Raw genomic sequence first — 19,583 nt, forward strand, 5'->3', positions numbered from 1 at the left:
ATGATACCTATGTCATCTATACGTCATGGCTTTTCTGGCCATTTGTTCAGAAGATGCGAGATCTTGAGGGCCATGAACAACGTAGGGTCCTGTATTTGATTCCCTTAAACTTTACAATATGGAGAAATGGGGATTTGCATCGTTATCGCGATACAAGTTCTCCGCTTCATTTCCTTCAGCAATCAAAAATCACCAAAAAATCATAACAAGTCCTTTGACGCGGGCTATCTGGGCCACCTGTCTACCCAACAAATAAGCTCTGGCAAATTTCCGCGCATTTGTTTCATGTTTTGAAGTTTCGGGGGCACGAGCCTGTCGGTCATTTCGTCGATTGACCCCTGACCGCCCTGGCTCTCAGACGACCGATAAGGCTTATCAGTGGGTGGGGGCCAACACTTATCGCAGCGACCGCCGAACTTTTTTTGTCGAAGAGCATCCTCGTCGCGACGGCTGCAATTGAAGGCCCCGCCAAGAATTAATTCACATTCAACACTAGTCAACTACCAAATAATAGTCACAAAATGGCTGCGGTGTACAAGACGATAGCGAAGGTGACGGGGTCGAAGGAGGATAAGGACAAGGAGGATCGATCGAACATCATTGCCGAGAGGAAGAACAAGCAGAGAGTGCTGGTTCTGTCATCAAGAGGTGTCACTTACAGGTATGGGACTTCGAACTCATCGACTGTCGATATGGGAGCGCAGGACTGACAGGGGGTTTCGCAGACACCGGCACCTTCTCAACGACCTCGCGTCGATGCTCCCACATGGCCGGAAAGATGCCAAGTTTGACACCAAGTCCCGACTGTACGAGCTGTGCGAGCTTGCCGAGCTCTACAACTGCAATAATGTCCTGTTCTTCGAGGCGAGGAAAGGGAAGGATCTCTACATGTGGTTCAGCAAGGTTCCGAACGGGCCAACGGTGAAGTTTTATGCGCAGAACTGTGAGTGGGAGACCTGCGACTGGCGAGCTTAGGAAGGATCGCGCTAACACGTGTCTGTAGTGCACACAATGGAGGAGCTGCATTTCCAAGGCAACTGCCTCAAGGGCTCCCGCCCCATCCTCTCCTTCGATGCCGCCTTCGAGCAAGAACCATACCTCAAGGTAATCAAGGAGCTTTTCCTACACACGTTTGGTGTGCCGCAGGGACACAAGAAGTCGAAGCCGTTCATCGACCATGTTCTCTCGTTTAGCGTCGCGGACGGCAAGATCTGGGTGCGCAACTACGAGATCCGTGAGGTTGAAAAGGTTAAGGGCGAGGCCGACAAGAGGGAGGAGGGTGAGACCGAAAAGCCGAAGGCGGCTAAGCCCGGTAGCAAGGACACCGACATCAACCTGATTGAGATCGGCCCGCGATTTGTCCTGACGCCTATCATCATCCAAGAGGGCTCGTTCGGCGGGCCGATTCTATACGAGAATAAGCGCTTCATCTCGCCCAACAAGATTCGTGCTGAGCTGCGCAAGGCTAAGGCGGCGCGCCATCATGCTCGTATGGAGCAGCAGCGCGATTTATTGGCGCGTAAGAGGCAGCTGGGTCTGGATGAGAGCACCCCAAAGAAGAAGGATGATCTTGATACCCGGGAGCTGTTTGCTTGAGCTGGGGTAGGGGACACATTGTCTGGGATTTCTTATTTACTATCATTAATTCATGGCGTTCTGCGTGGTTTTGGGACAGCACACATGGATTTTGTTCTATCTACGGCGACGTTGTGAGTGGGACTCCTTGTGATCTATGCTATTGTAGATGCATATATGTCGGTTTGACGCTTTCAGATCTAGTTCCAGTGTCTTGAGAAGCAATTTCAATGTCTTGAGCACTTGACTGTGACAATATCTTGAGAAGTTTGCCTGGTCGTCTTTCTCCGATGGCTCACAGTTTTGCCAAGACACGGATCGTCGGCCCCTCGAAACCCGATGCCGACAGCGCCAGGGCCGCGGCTCAGACAACCACAAGGTATCGCGCCGCGCGTCTTCCGTCCCGCTATCAACATCGTGCTGCAAATACCCCTATCAATATGTCCTGATCTTCTTCCATCTTTTTAGTATCCTGCCCCAACCGGCCTCTACTTCCCCAACTGGTCCCATTTGACCGACCCCTTGCCAGCCCATGCATCTGTTACTCTTCTACATCTTCTAGAAACCCTTATCTTGGCAGATGACATCAACTTGGCGCCGCCCGGCGGCAGCCTTAGTGCCACTCCAATGCTCGTCATGCCATACAAACCTGAAGGCTGCTGACGCCTTCACTTCTTACTCCTCCTCTGTTCTCTGTGAAGGCCCCACTGACGGGGTGGCCGCGACATAGGAGGTTGTGGGTTGTAAAACATAGGGTTGTCGCTTTTCTCCAACATCGTTCGCAAGCCCCAAGGCACTGTGTAGGACACAAAACGGGAAGTTGGAGAACATTGGGTGATTGATTACTTTCCTATTGCCTTCACCTGTCTAGGAAGTCCGTCTGTTTCGGTGAGGACAAAACGCTGGTCCTTATAATAGCAAGCGTGCGTCTGAGTGGATGGTTAGGTGCGTGGCTCTTGCGAGTGCTGTTGATCGCGGCAACGGCACGGGTCTGGCTGACAGGGTATAACAGGCTTCTTTTCCTCAGTGCGAGCAAGTTTATTCTTCCTTTCTTCGACAAAGTCCATTATCATTATTGTGACTAGTTCACATTCACGGCTTCGAACCGACCTGATTCAAGAAGATGGCGTCCTTTTCCAAGACATCCGAGCCACAGCCGTCCGCTGTCGAGGCCGAGGAGGCATGCTCCCTGGGGCTTTCTGACATGCCTGTCGAGATCATCATTGAGATCATCTCCTACCTCGACTTCCCCTCATTCGACATCCTCTTCTGCTCCTCCCGCTGGCTGCGAAACATCATCACCGCCCACTGGGCCCACATCTTCCCAGCCATTGTGGCTCGGGATTTCTCTCCTGTTGTACTATTTAATGAAGCCTTTGAGGAGGCTGTGCTCCCAAAATACGAGGAGGATGAGGGGCATCATCATCACCATCACCATCACCACCACCACCACCACCACCACCATCACCACCAGCAGATCATCAATCACGAGGATGAACAGGAGAACCTGGACAATGAGAACAAGAAGGATGACGAGGATATTGAGACCGAAACCACCTATCTTGCCTCCCTCTCCCCTCTTCACCTCCGACCCCTCCTCAACTTTTGCCGCGCCATCTTCCGCTGGCAATCCACCTTCCAATACCTACGCTTCGCCGACTGTCCCGAGCATGGCCGTGCCCTACGGCCACATGAACTCCGCCGCCTGCGACGCGCGCTTTACATCTGGTGGCTGTATGCAAGCCACTTCCACACGCCAACAATACTAGGGGTATGCAGCCTTAGCACTGAGATTCTGGAAGCAGGCGGATGGTACATGCTGGAGGAGGAGTGGCAGAATATGAGGATGGACTTTTTAAGGAGGTTTACCACGTCAACAGTGAGAGAGCTGTGTGATTTGTGGCGGACGGTGCGTGCTGCTGTGGGGAGGGAGGTTTGTCCTAGTGAGGGTGTTGTTAAGAAGGTTACAGTAAGTTTTTCATTGGATATGGATCTGGTTAAAGTAGCTGTCACTGACTTTGGATGATAGGGAGATGAGTTTACCGGTGCTGAGGCCGCGAGAATTGGGTGGGGGGATGATTTTGAGAGTGAGCAGATGCTGGGAACGATTATGAAGCTTCGTCCCGAGGAGGTTTTGCATTTGCTGGTTTTCAGACACCGGTATGCGACGAAAAGTAGTGTGATGCAGTTTATTGAGTTGCATCGGCAGTGGTGTGTGCTGAACAGCCCCCTTCTTCCTACTGCCCATACCATATCACTAATACTTTCTTATCTAACACAGCTCCGAAAACCACTTCTGTACCGAATCCCTAACCCAGGCAATCTCCGACCTCTTAACCGAGCGCCAAGGTCTCGGCATCTTCTTCCCTGGCGAGCAGAACTGGGCCTTGCCGGCTGTTGGATTCCCTGATCACCAGGGAGGAATCCTGGACCTGGATCGGAACTCGGGGTCTTCCTCCTCACAAAGCAGCTCAGGCTCCCAGAGCCTATCACAGCCGCGACTGCAGTCGCAGCCTTTGCCGCACATGCCACAAACAGCTGCGGAAATGGAACTCTTAGTGCAGGAACTTGTTGGTAGGATAGAGGAGATGTTTGTGAATTAGTGTAGGTTTAGTATTGGGGTAAATGGATTGTCTTTGGGGATTACAACGGAGGTTGAATGTGTCGCTTGTGTTCTCCCAAAGCATGTGTGGTGACGATAAGGGCAGTGAGGCTGGGCACTAGCACGGGACGGTATGCAGCAGGGGTTTCAGAGAGTGTTATGACTTCCCTCCCTCTGCGCTCAACATGCTCAACGCAGCTGTGGGTGATCACATCGAGCTGGGAACATCTCTACTTTCACTTTAACGAAACTCTAGCAATATCTGTTATTACCCCAGCAAACTTCTGTCACTAGCCCATTCTTCATCCATCGATCACAAAGCGATCTGGAACCGAATTCAACTCTTGATATCCAATAAGAATACTATGGAGATCGAATGGGCTCCATGGTGGGCAAAGCCAGAGGATTGCGGTAAGACAATAGCGGGCAGAGAACGAGGAGCAAGGTCATGACTAGTGTGCTCGGCAGCAACAAGCGCGAGTTCTTTTCATGGGCCCTCTCAGGAGACAATATGTTGGAAGACAATACTAGGGAGAACAAATAGGGATGGAGAATGCTACTCACCAAGACTGTCAAAGCTCAAAAGTGGGAGGTGGCTTCGCCGTGGTGAAGAGGGCACTTTGCAGTAATGGGAGAGGTCCAATGGCCGGCCGCAACAGCCATTATGGCCAGCATTGTGTAAGCCCTGCAGGCCTTGACTAAGAGGAGTTCAGCAATCGCAGATGCAACCTGAGTGCTGCGGTCATGCGAGCAGATGCTCACGCGCTCCCAAAAGTGATGGGTCATGTGGGAATCATCGGAGAATAACATGCATGGCCTAAAAAGATACTACTAGCCTTTAGGAGCCTACCCAGCGTGATGAAATTAAAGGGGGCCAACAGCTGGCAGAGGAATGGTGAATTACTGCTTAAGAACGGCTTGCCTTTGGGGAATTCCCACAAGACGACTAGGAAGTTCTTTCAGAGTGGCGAGGCTGGAGAATCCTGGATACGAGGATCCGTCAAGTTCGGCTTCTCTGGAGCTATCTTTACCCATGTGTTTAGCTGGGCTCAGACATAGGAAACATGTATCCGGTTCTGATAGCTCTGTAATTTGTGATGGACAACAGTGACGGCAGAGGGGATGTAGAATAACGGATGACTTCGTGTAGAGTGATATGACGCTACCCGCCAATATACAAAGCATGCTGGGAAGACCATCTTCCTTCATGATAAGTATGGCACTTGCTTGACGCAGTCTCATCAGTTTCACTCTACAATGGTTGTGAAATGTTTATGCAGGAGAAAGAGAACTTGAGATGTAACAGGAAAGAAGAGATAGAAGACTAGTCTTGGTCGCCTGCTTGTTGACGCTGGTGCTTGACTACCATTATGGCTAGAAACTCCCCATGTCCTTTCTTATGGCGAAGTATAGAACGGGAAATAGACAGGAGCAAAAATAATGGGAATCTGGCTAAACCTTTTTGTCCTATGCTAATCCCATACACGTCCAAAGTTGGCACAGGTATGTTCATGACTGGCGGTCTCTCATTAGAGGCCCAATGGTAATGTTTTCAGGGAGGAATCTTGACATCACCTGCAAACTGCAAGTAGACCTTCTCTATTGAAAATTCGAACATCTAAGCATTTCACGACTTAGAGCTTGTAGTTGTCCAAAGTTGAACTTGATCTTCGTGTTTGGACTGGTGCAAGTCCTATGAGACCCAGACCAAATTGCTGCTGGCTGTAGCGCCCCACTACACGCTACAAGATGGGACCTGATACAGAATATCCCAAGTGCCACGCCAGCATGAAGCTTTAGCGACATGGCTTCCCAAGAACATCAGTAATTAAAGCTTTATTACTACTTGGAACATTTTAATTACAAATTGCCTTCTGGTACTGCCATTCTGCAAAGTGATTTGTCTCTACTTGCACTACTTCAATCCTGAACTCCCCAAAACCGCTTAGCCAACCGAATATTCTGTAACAGGGGGCAACTTGGCACTCGGGCCAGTGGGCGCTGGTCACCCAGCCACTCATGCTGGAGAATATCAACACTCCAAGCCAAGACAAAACTCAACTGACAAGCTCACAAGGAGTGTGTCTTAAGTGAAACGAATCGATTCATCGCTGCGCGCGCAACACTGTCACTCCAGAGCTTGATCGCGCAGGCATAAACTTGCACTCTTGGTATGTGAGAGATGATATTTTGTTGTCTTTATTCGTATATGGGCCTTCCTGTTGGAAGCAGTCTCTTCGTTTGGGCTGATCACTTCTCACTTCAGCTGCGGCTCGAAGCCAGTGAGAGTTGGGATGAAGTTCCATGTTTAGTCGGCCCTGTCTTCTCTCTTCGCCCGACGCATCGTCACTGAGCCCCTATCGTTCTATCCGATTGTATTTTTATTCCCATCTAACATATTCGTCTCATTCGGTTTGCTAACCCCAATAGCGCCTGCCTGCTTCTGGTCTTGGGCACTCCTCCTCCTCCCCTGCACTTCTCGCTTCAGCTCTTACACTTGATTCTTGATTCTCATCTCCCTCACGTGTCATCCCGCCCTGTCCTGATCATCACGCTATCATTCTGAGGCAGCAGACTTGTTTATTGGTTTCAATAAAAGAAAGCCGGTAAGTAGTCTTGCCTGCTTCAGTCAAGGTGGACAAGCATCTTGTTCGCGGTCCTCTCATTGAGGTTCCTTTTTCTTTAACTAATCCTCTTTGCTGATTCACTTCACTTCTATCGTCTGCTCATGCTTTTCACATCTTGGCGACCGGTTGCTGACTGCTCGAAGCTGAGACTCTCCACTACCCCTTCCGGCACCCGTCCTGCGGCTAACAGCCCAGGATGGATGCCCACGACGACGTCATCATGGACGGCGAGGACCATCGCATGACCGATGGGCCCTTGGCCTCCAATGGCTTCAGGGACGCGACGACGGGCGAGAGCTCGCTGGAGACGACCAACGTCCAGAGCACAGCGGGCACGTCCAAGGGCGAGGAGGAGGAGGAGGAGGAGGGCGGCAGTTCTAGCCAGCTCGTGTACCCAGAGCACTTCCGTCGTCGCGGGCTACTCCCCACAGGGTGCTGCTATGATGATCGCATGAAGCTGCATGCCAACGCCGACTTTGGGCCTAATCCGCACCATCCGGAAGATCCTTCGCGCATCGAGCACATCATGCAGACCTTTAAGAAGGCCGGGCTTGTCTTTACCGGGTCGGATGCCGAGCTGGCACGTATTATCAAAACTGAGCCGACGAAGTACATGTGGAGGATTCCTGCACGACCGGCTACCAAGGAGGAGATCTGCATGGTTCACCACCCGAGACACTATCTCTGGGTCGAGGAGCTGTCGCGCAAGTCTACCCAAGAGCTGCGCCATCTCTCTGCCATCATGGACCAAGGTCGCGATTCGCTTTACGTCGGGAGCATGACCTACGAAGCATCCCTCATCTCAGCTGGCGGCGCGATCGAGACGTGCAAGAGCGTGGTCACTGGCGTAGTGAAGAACGCCTTCGCCATTATCCGGCCCCCAGGTCACCACGCCGAGTATGACCAGCCCATGGGCTTCTGCCTCTTCAACAACGTCCCAATTGCCGCCAAAATTTGCCAGGCCGACTATCCGGACCTCTGCCGCAAGATTCTTATCCTGGACTGGGACGTCCACCACGGCAACGGCATCCAAAACCTCTTCTACGACGACCCCAACATCCTCTACATCTCGCTTCACGTCTACCGCAACGGCGAGTTCTATCCCGGTAAGCCCGACAACCCGATGACGCCAGACGGAGGGATCGAGCATTGCGGTGCGGGGCCCGGCCTGGGCAAGAACGTCAACATCGGCTGGCATGACCAGGGTATGGGTGACGGCGAGTACATGGCGGCTTTCCAGAAGATCGTCATGCCCATCGCGCACGAGTTCAACCCCGACTTGGTGATCATCTCGGCCGGTTTTGATGCCGCCGCGGGCGATGAGCTCGGCGCCTGCTTTGTGACTCCTGCATGCTACGCCCACATGACGCATATGTTGATGTCCCTTGCGGGAGGAAAGGTTGCGGTGTGCCTAGAGGGCGGGTACGATCTTGAAGCAATCTCGAAATCAGCGCTGGCCGTTGCCCAGACGCTCATGGGCGAACCGCCGCCGAAGATGGAGATCCCCAAGATCAGTCGCGAGGCGGCCAAGGTGTTGGCCAAGGTGCAGGCGTATCATGCGCCATATTGGGAGTGCATGCGGCCCGGCGTGGTGGATGTCCAGGAGCTGCAGCTACAGGATTCGTCGAGGCTGCATGATGTAGTCAGGCGTGCGCAGCGGCAGGTGCTGAGTGAGAAGCATGGGATGCTGCCGTTGTATATCCAGCGGGATGTGCTGTATAAGTCGTTTGAGAACCAGGTGCTGGTGACGAGAGGCATTTCGGAGGCGAGGAGATTGTTGGTTATTGTGCATGATCCGTGGGTTCACCTTGGAGATGGCTTATAGGTAAGAAGGGATGCTGACATCGGCCTCTAGTCCGGAACTTCATGCGCAGCCTGATCCACTTGATAACCGTGTTGAGCCGCACAATGCTTGGGTGGTAAGTCGATTATAGCTTCCCCAAAAGAAAGAATGGGCAGTTGACTGATAGTATACAGACCGATGGCGTCCTCCGCTACATCGACTGGGCCATCAGCAAGGACTTTGCCGTCATGGACATCAATGTACCGCACTACATCACGCATCCTGAGGACACCGATGCCTACACCCCGCGCGCTGACGAGCGCACGCTGCAAGCCCAGATCCAGGACCTCATGTGCTACATCTGGGACAACTACCTCCAGCTGTATGACTGCGTCGAAGACATCTTCCTCATGGGCGTGGGCAACGCCTATCTCGGTATTAAGATGCTCCTGATTTATAGGCGTATGTGTTCCTCTCTTCCCCTGCCCCCTAACCATCGTAAGCGTTACTAACAATGTATACAGCGGACGTCAAACGCCGCGTCTCCGGCGTAGTCAACTTCGTGAACGGCGCCCTCCGCCCCGTCAAGTCGGACGTCGACACGGAGCTGTCCCAATGGTATAAGAACAACTCGCAGGTCTATGTCACGAACGACCATGCCTGCTGGGCCGACGCCGACCTGGCACGCAAAGTCCTCAAGCGTCGTTTCGGCAACGTCATTCGTAGCGAGGCTAAGGGCCTCTCAGCGATGATGGCGACACACTTCCAGGACGTACAGCAGTTTATTCTGGAGAGGATGACGCCGCCTGAGGAGGTGGGTGAGACCACTGAGGAGGAGAAGGCTTGATTGAGAAAAAAAAGGGGGAGAGTAAGGAATGATTGCTGGGTTTTGAAGGGGTAAATAGTTTGATAGTTTGCTTCTTGGGGAATATAGGGGCTTGAGAGGGGGTTTACTTCTGGAGTTTGATACGGGTGGGTGATGGGGTAGTGAGGAACTGAAGAGGTTTGGGAGTTTTTGGAGTGAGTCAACCAAAGGGGCAGGTGAGTTTAGATACTTCGCAGGGGCTGTACGATAATGCAATCATAGTACCTAAACTGGCACATAAAGATCGTTTCATACACATTTACTTTCTACACACCTTCACCTGCTCAACTCAAACTTTTGTGATCCAACCCTCTCCTCATCGGCAAAGACCCTGAAAGCATGTCCATCTCACGTGACGTCATCCTGCAGTATCGCCACTCGTCTCCCGATAACCCTTTAGCGGCATAATCCGTATCGATATGAATTATCGATAAGGATAACAATATCTGGGCAAGGGGCCAAAAACCAAGAAGCCAAGAAGCACCCTTCCCCTGCAAGGAAGAGGCGCTGTCGCGAGCCGCGTCTGTGGAGCCGGCATTTTTGGCGCTTGTCCCTTTGTGCCTTTTTTTGACTTGTTTTTCTGCGAACCTCAACGACGTCTCGTGTCAACGACATCCTTCTGCCAAACTCGCCCCTTGATGCCAACTCGACCTCGACGGAGGAACTGCAAGAGAAGCTGGGTCAGTGAACACCAAAGCGCGCAGTCGAGAGAGATAGAAGCAGGCTCGGTTGCCTCGTTACCTTAGAGAGCGAGAGTCTTGAAATTTACCTGTTGCAACGGCAGGCCAGCGAACAGATTTGGTCCAAGATGGAGCGGAGTAGGAGGTGAGTTGAGAGTTTTCTTCAGCGTTCGTTGATGATCATGTTTTTGTACACGGCTTTTATTACGCATTGTTTTTCTATTGTCATTCTGTTCTGCCTTTTTGTCTTAACTCTCAAGTGAGCTGAGTTAGCGCCAGTTCCATCGCTTCCAGGCAATGCCATCTCAAGTGAGTCGCCTATGAGTGCCTACTTGTTCGTTAGCAGATTGATCCGATGCCCACGAGATTCAAGTGATGGGTATCGGATTGATGCTAGCGTTTGCTTTGTATTACTTTGTCATCGAGCGCCTTACCGCCATGTTGCCTATGGTGGTTGTCAGGGAGAGGAGATAATGGCCTCGAGGATAAGAGAGAGATGGGATGAAGGGTCCTGTGGGGTTTATTGGTTTTGTCGGCATGATTGTCATCGACCCTCACACTCCATGGTATCTGAGGGAAGAAAAGATGACGTTATAAATACGACACGCCATGCTCCGACATCGTCATGAGGAGTACACCAGATTAGAGGACGATGATGGTATATATATATATATATATATGACAACTGTTTACAATCGGGCGGTGTACGCTGCGATGCGCGCAGTCTCGCGACCAGATACAGCCAATTACCATCTCAACGCTGTCTGAACCTCCACTCCACCATCCCATTTGGTACACACCCCCGTTTGCGCCCTCACCATTACCCGATTCGGTCAATGCATACCCAAGGCTGCCCTCATCAACAAACAATAATGCTTCCATCACATCAACGCTCGACACAGAACACCCAGCAAGTCCAAGATGGATATATACAAAACCTTTCCTAAGCTCACCAGCACAAAGAAGACCACCCGGCCATTGGGACGGCACCGTTTTGCAGCAGTTGTCGACAGCTGGCCATAGACGTTGGCAGGTCAACGGGTGGTTTGCCGGAGTGGATCCGCTCCTGGGGAATGGGAGCAAAGGGTCCCAGCGAGGGTTAGGACGGGAGATTTCCTCCCTAAATTTCGTCATAAACAAGTCAAGATTCAATCAAGATGGCTTCCCCCCCTCGCCCTGGGAAGACCTTGCGCCTTTCGCCTTTGTTGCACGATTCTGCTGCCTCGTGCTCCCGTGCGAAGCTCATCTGGTTTTACGATGCCATCATGACCATCATCGCTTGGACCGCTGGGACTCGAGTTTTTGCCCGCTTCAACCCAATCATGCAGCCACTGAAGCTTAAGCAGCCGCATTACTCCCCATATTGGCTGAATCTACCAGAGACACCGGAATTCTCAAAGTCCGCTCAGCAGGAATTTCATCCACCACCATGTCGTCCACGTACAAGAAGAGCTGGATTAAGCGCTCTTCTGTCCGCGAGCAGCTGCTGAAGCTATATAAGGACGAGGAGAATCGTTGGCAACTTTGAAGTCCTTTTGAATGAGTGGCTCGAGAAGGTCAATAACCTGGCAGCCCTGGCTACCCTGACCCCCGAAGACGGCAAACTTGCCCATCTTCATTCTAAAATGCATCATGACAGTCTCCGGCATCGATCCAACACATCACGAGACTTGAGAAGGAGAAGAAAAAAGTCTCTTATCTTAGGTCTTGTTGACGAAAATCAGCAAGATTACCCCCCCCCCTGGCCCCCCGAGGCCCCAGACTGGCCAATTGACCCCTTCGCCATCCAAGAGCCAGTCGCCCCAGCCACGGTTTCCCTGGCGGCCGCGTTGATGAAGGTGCAAGAGATCCGCGGATCCTCGCCTATTAGCGCCAGCTACCTAGAAATATAGGACGGCATTTAACATGCCACTCCTGTTGCCATGGGAGAGGGCCCATTTGCCTTCGCCACCAGTGAGTTCCCCGAGTTGGTCACCACAGAGAGCGCCGCCCCAACCGATATTCGCCCCCTCTCTGGAGTGTCAGTTCGGCGCTGGCACCTTTCCCAGATCGGTGCCCCGCAGCCCAGCGAGACAATGATGCCGCACGCCGCCCGCAAGGAGACGGTCATACTCTGGCGGTCGTACATCGCCCAGCGGGAGCGGGAAGTGCCTGACTGGCTGAAGAAGTGGCTGGCCTTCTACGGCCCGTACGGTCTTCGCTTGTTGACTGAGACCCAGTTCGAGGCCGTCACCAGTCTCAGTCTCGAGCGCCTGCATGAAGTCTTCAGAGCTGCAATGCATGGGCAGTGTTCTGGAGGAGCTGGTCTGGGTACACATCAGCAGCGGCAGGGCGCTTCTGGATTTTTGGGACCAGACAGTCGCCGGGAGGATCAGTAAGGCTGACAAGGTGGCTGAGTGTACGCACCTGCTTGTTGATCCTATGTCATGGCCCATGGTTCCAAGCCGATTGCGTCAGGGTTGAGCTCCAGATGTCCTTAAAGAGGGGGTCTTGGATGGAGACTCTGTTGATGAAAATACGCCCGAGCTGATGGATACCGAGAGCTCCTCAGCAGATGAAGAGGAGTTGGAAAAAACATTTCTAAAAGCTCTGGGCTAGGATCGCCGCGGGGAGGTAAAACAAAGTTAGCTCAGGCAAGGAAAGTACTCCGGACTAGACGCTGGGCACTAGCTCGAATGAAGAGGCCGAGAAAACCCACCTTGGAGAAGAGTCAACCCGGTGAAGATAGGGTCGAATTTAAGGCCTATTTTGCTGGCATCACTCTGGGGTTGTTAGAAGTGGGTATGGGCGTCGACAATAGCAATAATAACGACAAAGATCACGTCCATTGGTGAAGTCAACATGGACATCATCCAGGATTCATCTGCTCTGAGAACTTCGGATGAGAATATCCATAAGAATCGGGATGAACATGTTTTGGTGAGTTGCCTGATTGAAAAAGGACGATGTAATCCTAGCTAATATTTAAGTCCAGGGACCTGAGTCCCCTAATCATCTTGACTATCCAAGCGATGACTAGGAAAATGTTTTGGTAAGTTACTTCACAGAAAAACTAATGACATGTTCAAAGCTAACACTGATATGAGAACTGTGAGCCTCATAAGCTCTTGTCTTATCCAGACAGACAATGATCAAACCAACAATGCCGCCTTCCCAAACCCAGTCGTCTCTTCTGGTCTTGCCCAAACACATGCTTCTTCACAAGAAGTTCAGGCCAACCAGCTGCTCCTTGCAGAGTGATTTGCAGAGGACAGCTTGTTCGCGCCTGTTGAGCCCATGGCACCAGGCAATAGCACGCTTAAAGTTTCGCAGATGGTCACTGTACCAAGCACAAACGAGATAGGGATGATGATGATTAGCAGCCGATCAAATGCGCGCGCAGAATCCTGTGGTGGTCCTGCTCTTTTTCAGAGCAGAGCTTAGCTGTTCCAGAAACAGTAACATCTGATGCAAAACCTGAAGCAACCAGCCTAGAAGGTGCCTGGGAAGTACAGAGCATGATGAAGGCACACGACTGAGCAAAAGAGCCTGCCGACGGGACGACATGCAGGAGAACCAGCTCTAAGTTATCCTCTTAAACACCTTTGACAGTCACTGCCCATACATAACATGTCGGGCTTTTTCCCGAGCTGATAAGCTGGCTTGAACACAAAAAGGTTCAGCCAAAATCTTCATGCGCAGTTATCACCTAATAAATGAGCTCAGCCTACGACCTTGCTCGTGATGACTGCCTCTTCAAGGTCAGCTCATTTTATGAACACTGACAGCTATTCCCTTCAACAGTGGCTTAACACGTTGACTTGATGTCTGCTTATCATCTAAACACATTCGACTTGATCTTCATGTCTATGCGAACTCAGCTACTGTCCTGCTGTCGTCCCTGACGATGACCACCTGCCGATGATATCAATCCAGCTCCTTTCTTCTGACTGTGATGGCATCCCGGCAATGGTATGCTCGACTTGAAGTCACCTCCGATGGGGAGTCCATAAGGACAGCTAGAGGCAAAGAAAAAAAAGATTTTTCAAGCCAACGAGTCAACGATCAAAACGCTCCCCTCCCCCCCAAGGCATGAGAGGGATTCATTGGCTACGAAAACCCTGGTTCCTCGGAAACCCCCCCCCACAGCTGGCCAACACTCTCACTTGGTAGCGATTCATGCTACCCTTTGCCGATGTATAGCGAAGACGAGGGCAAGCTGATCTCGGAGTCTGGAGAGGACGAACCGATGGACAATAGCCAACGATCCGACAGAGGGAACCAAGACGAACTGATGGATAACAGTTAACCATATGACAACAAGCGCCAAAACGAATACCATGATCTTGTCTATTGAAGACGCCAAATATCTCAGAAACCGGTATGGCTTGGCTGCGTTGCGTCCTGTTGACTGCTTCCGGTAGCTCGCCGTGAACTCGGCTTTCTTCCATTGTCAACTGTTAGAGCCTGGTGATGGCGAGCTCGACTGGGTTCTAAGGTCAAGTACAGTGCTTGGTGACGGCAAGTTTCACTAGTCCTATGGCTTGTTGCTGATGTCCGAGGCCGGTGATTTTCGCAGTTTGCCCCAATCTCACGCAAGTGAGATCAGCACAGGAGAACGTCATGCGACTGGAAGCCAACCAGCACTAGACTCTTGAGTCGCGACATCGACATCCCTGATGACAGCTCCGCGCCGGGGCGGCTGCCCTCGGCGAGGGTTTATCTCTCACAAACAAGTGCTCGTTGCAAACTTCTTTTTCCTCTTTTCTCACAATGTTGTCACAAACTTTGCAAGAAGTCACCTCGCCATCACCAGGACTGCTGCCGCTGCTGACCGGCAGTCTTCTTCCCCGCCCCCGCTCATCAGGGCTAACGCAGATCCCTTGGGGTCAGTCCAATCGGTTTCTTCGTCATTCCTAGTCCGTCTGCTTTTCCCGCGATGCCAACACCAATGGCAACAGCAACAGCATCTTGGATTTGTGGCCCCTCTGTGTTCATCAGAGGTAATGCCGTGCCAGTTGTTAGCAGCAGGACTGGTTCTTTTCACCCTTCTAGCTCGGAGTCACCTCACCCCCGACTCAATGGGGTGAATGGGATTCGCCCTGCGTACTTGTTAAGGTGTTCAGAAATGGGGCACAGCTCAATTCCTCTTCCTAGTTTTCTTACTGGCGCTAACTCTCTTGCTCTTTGTTTCGCACTCTTGTTTTCTTGCTCTTTGTACTGACACACATTCAATCTTTCTTTTTCTGGCCGTCTGTCTTTTCGTGGCAGAAACAGCTTCATTAACCATCCAGCGGCTGAGCTTGTCAACGACTATTTTGCTAACCTTCTTCCTACCGCGATCATCAGATACGAGGACGGCGAGGTTAGGCGTTACGGAGCCGGAGAGTCCTACCGCCCTTATAATCGCGATCGGTCTCCGCCGAGAATGCGCAGCCCTCTAAGAGATAGGGCTCGCAGCCCTCCCCCCGCGACAAGCGATAGCTACGTGCCGAGTCGGTCCCCGCGTCGCCGTTCCCGCAGCCCAGATCGCTTCAGAGGCAGGCCCAGGTCCCGAGACCGTGTTGTTGGCGGTGGTGAGCGCTGGCGCCGCAGTCGTAGCCGACCGCGCAGTCCCCTTCGTCGACCGTCCCCCCCTCGCCGCGACCGCAGCCCTCCCAGAAGATCTCCTCCTCGATATGGCTCGCCCCGTCGCGACGATAGATGGGATGACAGGAGAGATGATCGCCGAGACGATCGCAGGGACTTTGATCCCCGAGATTCCAGGTAAGCTTGGACCGCTGACCGACTTGCAGTTTCCAACTTTTCCCCCAACCCTTCACCACTTGTGCACACTTCCCTCGCTATCTCGCAAGTTTTCCGCACCACATACCTTGCGCTCAGCTCTGACCCCCAACTCCCTACACTTCTGTTTTCTTAATCAGTGCTTACTCATGGCCAGACGCAGGTCTCGCTCTCCCCTGCCGGACCGCTTCCGCCGCTCTCCCTTGAGACGATCTCCGCCGCCTGGTTCAAATTCTTACCGCCCTCGCTCAAGGAGCGGTGACCGTCGCGACCGTGATGATCGCTACCCCCCTCGTCGCCCTTCTCTGCCGCCTCAACGCGAGCCTATCAACACTGGACCCATGCATTCTCGTTCTGCTTCGGGTCGTTCTTCTCCCCGCGCTGCTTCAATCCGTCGAGACGACCGCTCTGCGCCGCAGTCGCCAGCCAGATCTCACGCATCCAACGCGCCTACTCCGACTACCGCATCGCTTCCGACTAGAGAGGCCCGCGACATTCGAGATTTCAAGGACAACAGGGACGCCCCTCGCGAGACGCGTGAGATTCGAGAGCCTCGTCAGGATCGGGACCTTCGTGAGACACGCGACATCCGTGAGCCCCGCGAAACTAGAGATGATCGTGACCGGCGTGACATCCGTGACGACCGCGAGAAGCGTGAAGAGCGCGACTTGCGCGATGGTCGCGAGCCCCCCAAGCCGGCCTCCCAACCTGAGCCTGTCCAAGTCGCTCAGCCCGCTCCTAAGCCCCTGGCAACCGAAGCCAACGCTACCCCGGTGAGGTCTCCGCCGAGAGGGCCTGCAGCGCTTCGTGCTCCTCCCTCCGGCCCAGCTGCGGCTCGCAATCTGCCTGCTCCTACAGCGCCCCAAGGTCCGTCTCCACGTCACCCGCCCCAGGCACCCAGCGGCCCTGCTCGTACCGGCACCACCAGCCCTGTGCCCCCTGCCGGCCCTCGCGGTTATGTGCCCCCGAGAGGCGGCAGCTTCTCTGCACGCGGCGGCCGAGGCGGTTGGCCCGCCGGTCCCAGCCGCCACAGCATCTCCAGTGCCAGCAGCCAGTCCGTCTCGCCCACTATGCCTCCTGCAGGCCCCATCTCCACCACAGGAGCCAACACCGCGCCCATCGGCATCCCGACCGGGCCGCGCGCATCACAACCCTCATCCGTCTCTTCCACTGGCTCATCCCAGCCCGCCCCAGTTGTCCCCAGCACTACCCCCCCAGCCGGCCCTAAGTCCTTCAACCCGCCTACGGGTCCGTCCCACGGTCTGCACCACCACCCTCGTCCAACCCTCGCGCAAAACCTCATCAACACCATGCCACCCATCATTCCCGGTGGGAAAGTCGACCCGTCGCAGTTGCCTCCGTATGAAACGGACCCGAAGCAGCGCGCAGCGAGGGATGAGGAGGAGAGGATCCGGCAGGAGTTGATGGCGAAGCAGGAGAAATTGAGGCGCACGCTCAGACAGTGGGATAAACTGGAGAGGGAGGCACGCGCGTGCGAGATGAGGACGGAGGCGACGGAGAGGAGCTTGAAGAAGATCGTGGGGGAGGAGGTTGGGGGGGTGGGGTTCTAGTAGAGCTCCGAGCCCAACGTCAACGTTTACCTACCTACCTACCGCCACCACACCATGACAACTGGTGCATTCTCATCAACTTGGGAATGATCAATACCGTCCTCTCATTGTCATTAAGTTGGGGATGAGAATTTCATCAAGGATCGACACTTCCATTATTATCACGGTCCCATCCTCATTAGGTTTGGGATAGATAAAGGCCGGCTCGTTCTCATTAATCTGGGGATGGGGTATTTTTTTTTTTTCGTTTTATAACCAAGGGTGTCGATTCTTACTATGTTGTGGTGCAGGAATAGGGTGATTATAGATTGACGAGAGTGGGACTTGGGTGCGCTACGGCATGAGGATTTACTTACCTGGAGACAAGGAGTTACCTGGAGAAGGGTTGACTGAAAGGTTGAAAGAAAGTGTGCATCGTCATTCGTGTAAAGATTATTTAGGTACTGCCTGCATGGATTTGCTTTTGATGGAAGAATGGGGTTCCTATGGGCATACTATCGATAAGTTTACCTTTTTGCTTTGCTAAGTATCTCTTCTCTGTGGAAAATAGGGATGCAAGATAGGGAACGCAGGCAACCTTTGGAACCTTCCCTCTTAGTAATAATGGTGCTATGGAAGATGCCCGTAGATGGACCTCATAGAGGATACGTTCTTTGGGGATGGCAACGATGAGCTTGTACAGAACGTTAAGGAGTAAAAAGCCAGGAATCAGGAATAAACAGAGCAGATAAGCTAGCTGATAATAATGGAGGAGATTCATACAAACTACCTAATTGACGTGCTCAAAAGTTGCCGACGTGTTGGAAGGAGCATACCAGCCTAGTTAAAACACCTAAAAGTGCTTTAGATATGGCTTTCAACGGGAATTTTTGATATTTTCTCAGGTTTATTTCCCTCTTGAGAAACAATATCGTGTTTATGATGCATGTGTGATCGTAACAATAACAAAAAAATCAACTGGCTAGCTACCTGCCTAACTTTTTGCCTACTCTCCTTATCAAACAAATGGGCACACAATCGTTGTGCGGATGACGAGCTCCTCCTCCTCTAATGCAAGTACAGAAAAGGAATGAAAGGAAGAGGGGGAAATAATCTATACTATTCTAGTCAAACCCCACTGTGCATAAAAAGAAGGAAAGAAAGGAAGAACGCAATGCGATGAAGTGAGCGATGAGCGCGGCCATCTTGATCGTGGTGGTCACGTGATATGACCCACTATATGCAGACAGGGCGTGCAGGATACTGTAAGATGACGGTAAAAAACAGTCTAGAAAATTTCAATCGTTGTCGAGCGGGTGGGTCATGACAAGACGTCTGAAGCTATAGATGTTTATAGAAACTAACATTTGCACGGCAGGCGAACCCTACGGATGTTTTACCAATGACTAAACGTCTATAGAGCTACTATCATTTCTTAGGTACCCTATCATATAAAAAGAGGTTAAATACAACGTTCAGTATGTCAAGTGTTTCTACGATCAAGACGATTCTATGATAGTTTGTCGACTGGATGTTTCTACCTTTTGGCACTGAGCTTAACAAAATGCTTCTAGGTAGGGCAAGTGTCCTCCTATAACCCATCAGAAGAATTTCAAGACCCAGAGTTCGATTAGCTCTGTCATCTTCCTAACCGCCCCCCCCCCGGGGCGGCCCAACTTCCTTCATCCCATCCATCCTCCGTCATTAACCCGATTCTTCGTCTAATATACCTTCAGCCCGTTCGTCCTACGCTCGATTCCCTTCCATAAAGCTAGACTTAGGTACGTAGTTTCTATCCTGATAAGTGTAATTATGGATATTCGGTACAAGTCAACTAACTATACTCCTCAGATTCCAGTGACTACTATACTCCTTAAACAGGTTTGCTTACACTTTGCCGAACCATTTCAAGGTTTGCCCCTCTACTAGGTATATTTCTCACGTCAGCTGGAACATTGGCCTTGGCTTTATGTGGTGCGCGCTGAGTAAAAAGCATAAAGCATATTGGATACCATTGAGGAGGTGATAGTGGTATCTGTCAACAGAGTAGCAGCAGAAGGGAGTAAGTAGGAGAGATGAAGCAAGAGCCGGGAGGAGGACCCGATCCGTCCGGGCCGACAACAATAGGTAGATCCAGC

General features: G+C 52.2%; 5 protein-coding genes and 1 pseudogene across 6 annotated transcripts; all 6 read left to right on the top strand.

Moving 5' to 3' along the window:
* Window positions 1–521: 521 nt before the first annotated feature.
* Window positions 522–1,596, top strand: CTHT_0004820 (uncharacterized protein; the record flags this gene model as incomplete). The annotated part of the gene is made up of 3 exons (XM_006690958.1): window positions 522–661; window positions 726–943; window positions 1,004–1,596. 3 exons carry the CDS (start codon window positions 522–524, stop codon window positions 1,594–1,596), a joined length of 951 nt encoding a protein of 316 aa, XP_006691021.1.
* Window positions 1,597–2,698: 1,102 nt separating this feature from the next.
* On the top strand, window positions 2,699–4,178 carry CTHT_0004830 (uncharacterized protein; the record flags this gene model as incomplete). Its single annotated transcript, XM_006690959.1, has 3 exons — window positions 2,699–3,544; window positions 3,605–3,735; window positions 3,857–4,178. 3 exons carry the CDS (start codon window positions 2,699–2,701, stop codon window positions 4,176–4,178), a joined length of 1,299 nt encoding a protein of 432 aa, XP_006691022.1.
* A 2,822-nt stretch (window positions 4,179–7,000) lies between these two features.
* CTHT_0004840 (uncharacterized protein) lies at window positions 7,001–9,434 on the top strand (the record flags this gene model as incomplete). The annotated part of the gene is made up of 4 exons (XM_006690960.1): window positions 7,001–8,601; window positions 8,660–8,723; window positions 8,782–9,049; window positions 9,112–9,434. 4 exons carry the CDS (start codon window positions 7,001–7,003, stop codon window positions 9,432–9,434), a joined length of 2,256 nt encoding a protein of 751 aa, XP_006691023.1.
* Window positions 9,435–12,054: 2,620 nt separating this feature from the next.
* CTHT_0004850 (uncharacterized protein) lies at window positions 12,055–12,510 on the top strand (the record flags this gene model as incomplete). The annotated part of the gene is made up of 1 exon (XM_006690961.1): window positions 12,055–12,510. The coding sequence occupies one exon, from the start codon at window positions 12,055–12,057 to the stop codon at window positions 12,508–12,510; it is 456 nt and encodes a 151-aa protein (XP_006691024.1).
* A 463-nt stretch (window positions 12,511–12,973) lies between these two features.
* Window positions 12,974–13,372, top strand: CTHT_0004860 (annotated as a pseudogene; the record flags this gene model as incomplete). Its single annotated transcript has 3 exons — window positions 12,974–13,051; window positions 13,102–13,163; window positions 13,219–13,372. Coding segments are annotated over 3 exons (294 nt in total).
* A 1,079-nt stretch (window positions 13,373–14,451) lies between these two features.
* CTHT_0004870 (uncharacterized protein) lies at window positions 14,452–17,466 on the top strand (the record flags this gene model as incomplete). Its single annotated transcript, XM_006690962.1, has 4 exons — window positions 14,452–14,492; window positions 14,928–14,999; window positions 15,461–15,877; window positions 16,059–17,466. 4 exons carry the CDS (start codon window positions 14,452–14,454, stop codon window positions 17,464–17,466), a joined length of 1,938 nt encoding a protein of 645 aa, XP_006691025.1.
* Between the last annotated feature and the right edge of the window lie 2,117 nt (window positions 17,467–19,583).

The sequence above is a fragment of the Thermochaetoides thermophila genome (assembly GCF_000221225.1).
Source record: "Thermochaetoides thermophila DSM 1495 unplaced genomic scaffold scf7180000011806, whole genome shotgun sequence".
Lineage (NCBI taxonomy): Eukaryota > Fungi > Ascomycota > Sordariomycetes > Sordariales > Chaetomiaceae > Thermochaetoides > Thermochaetoides thermophila.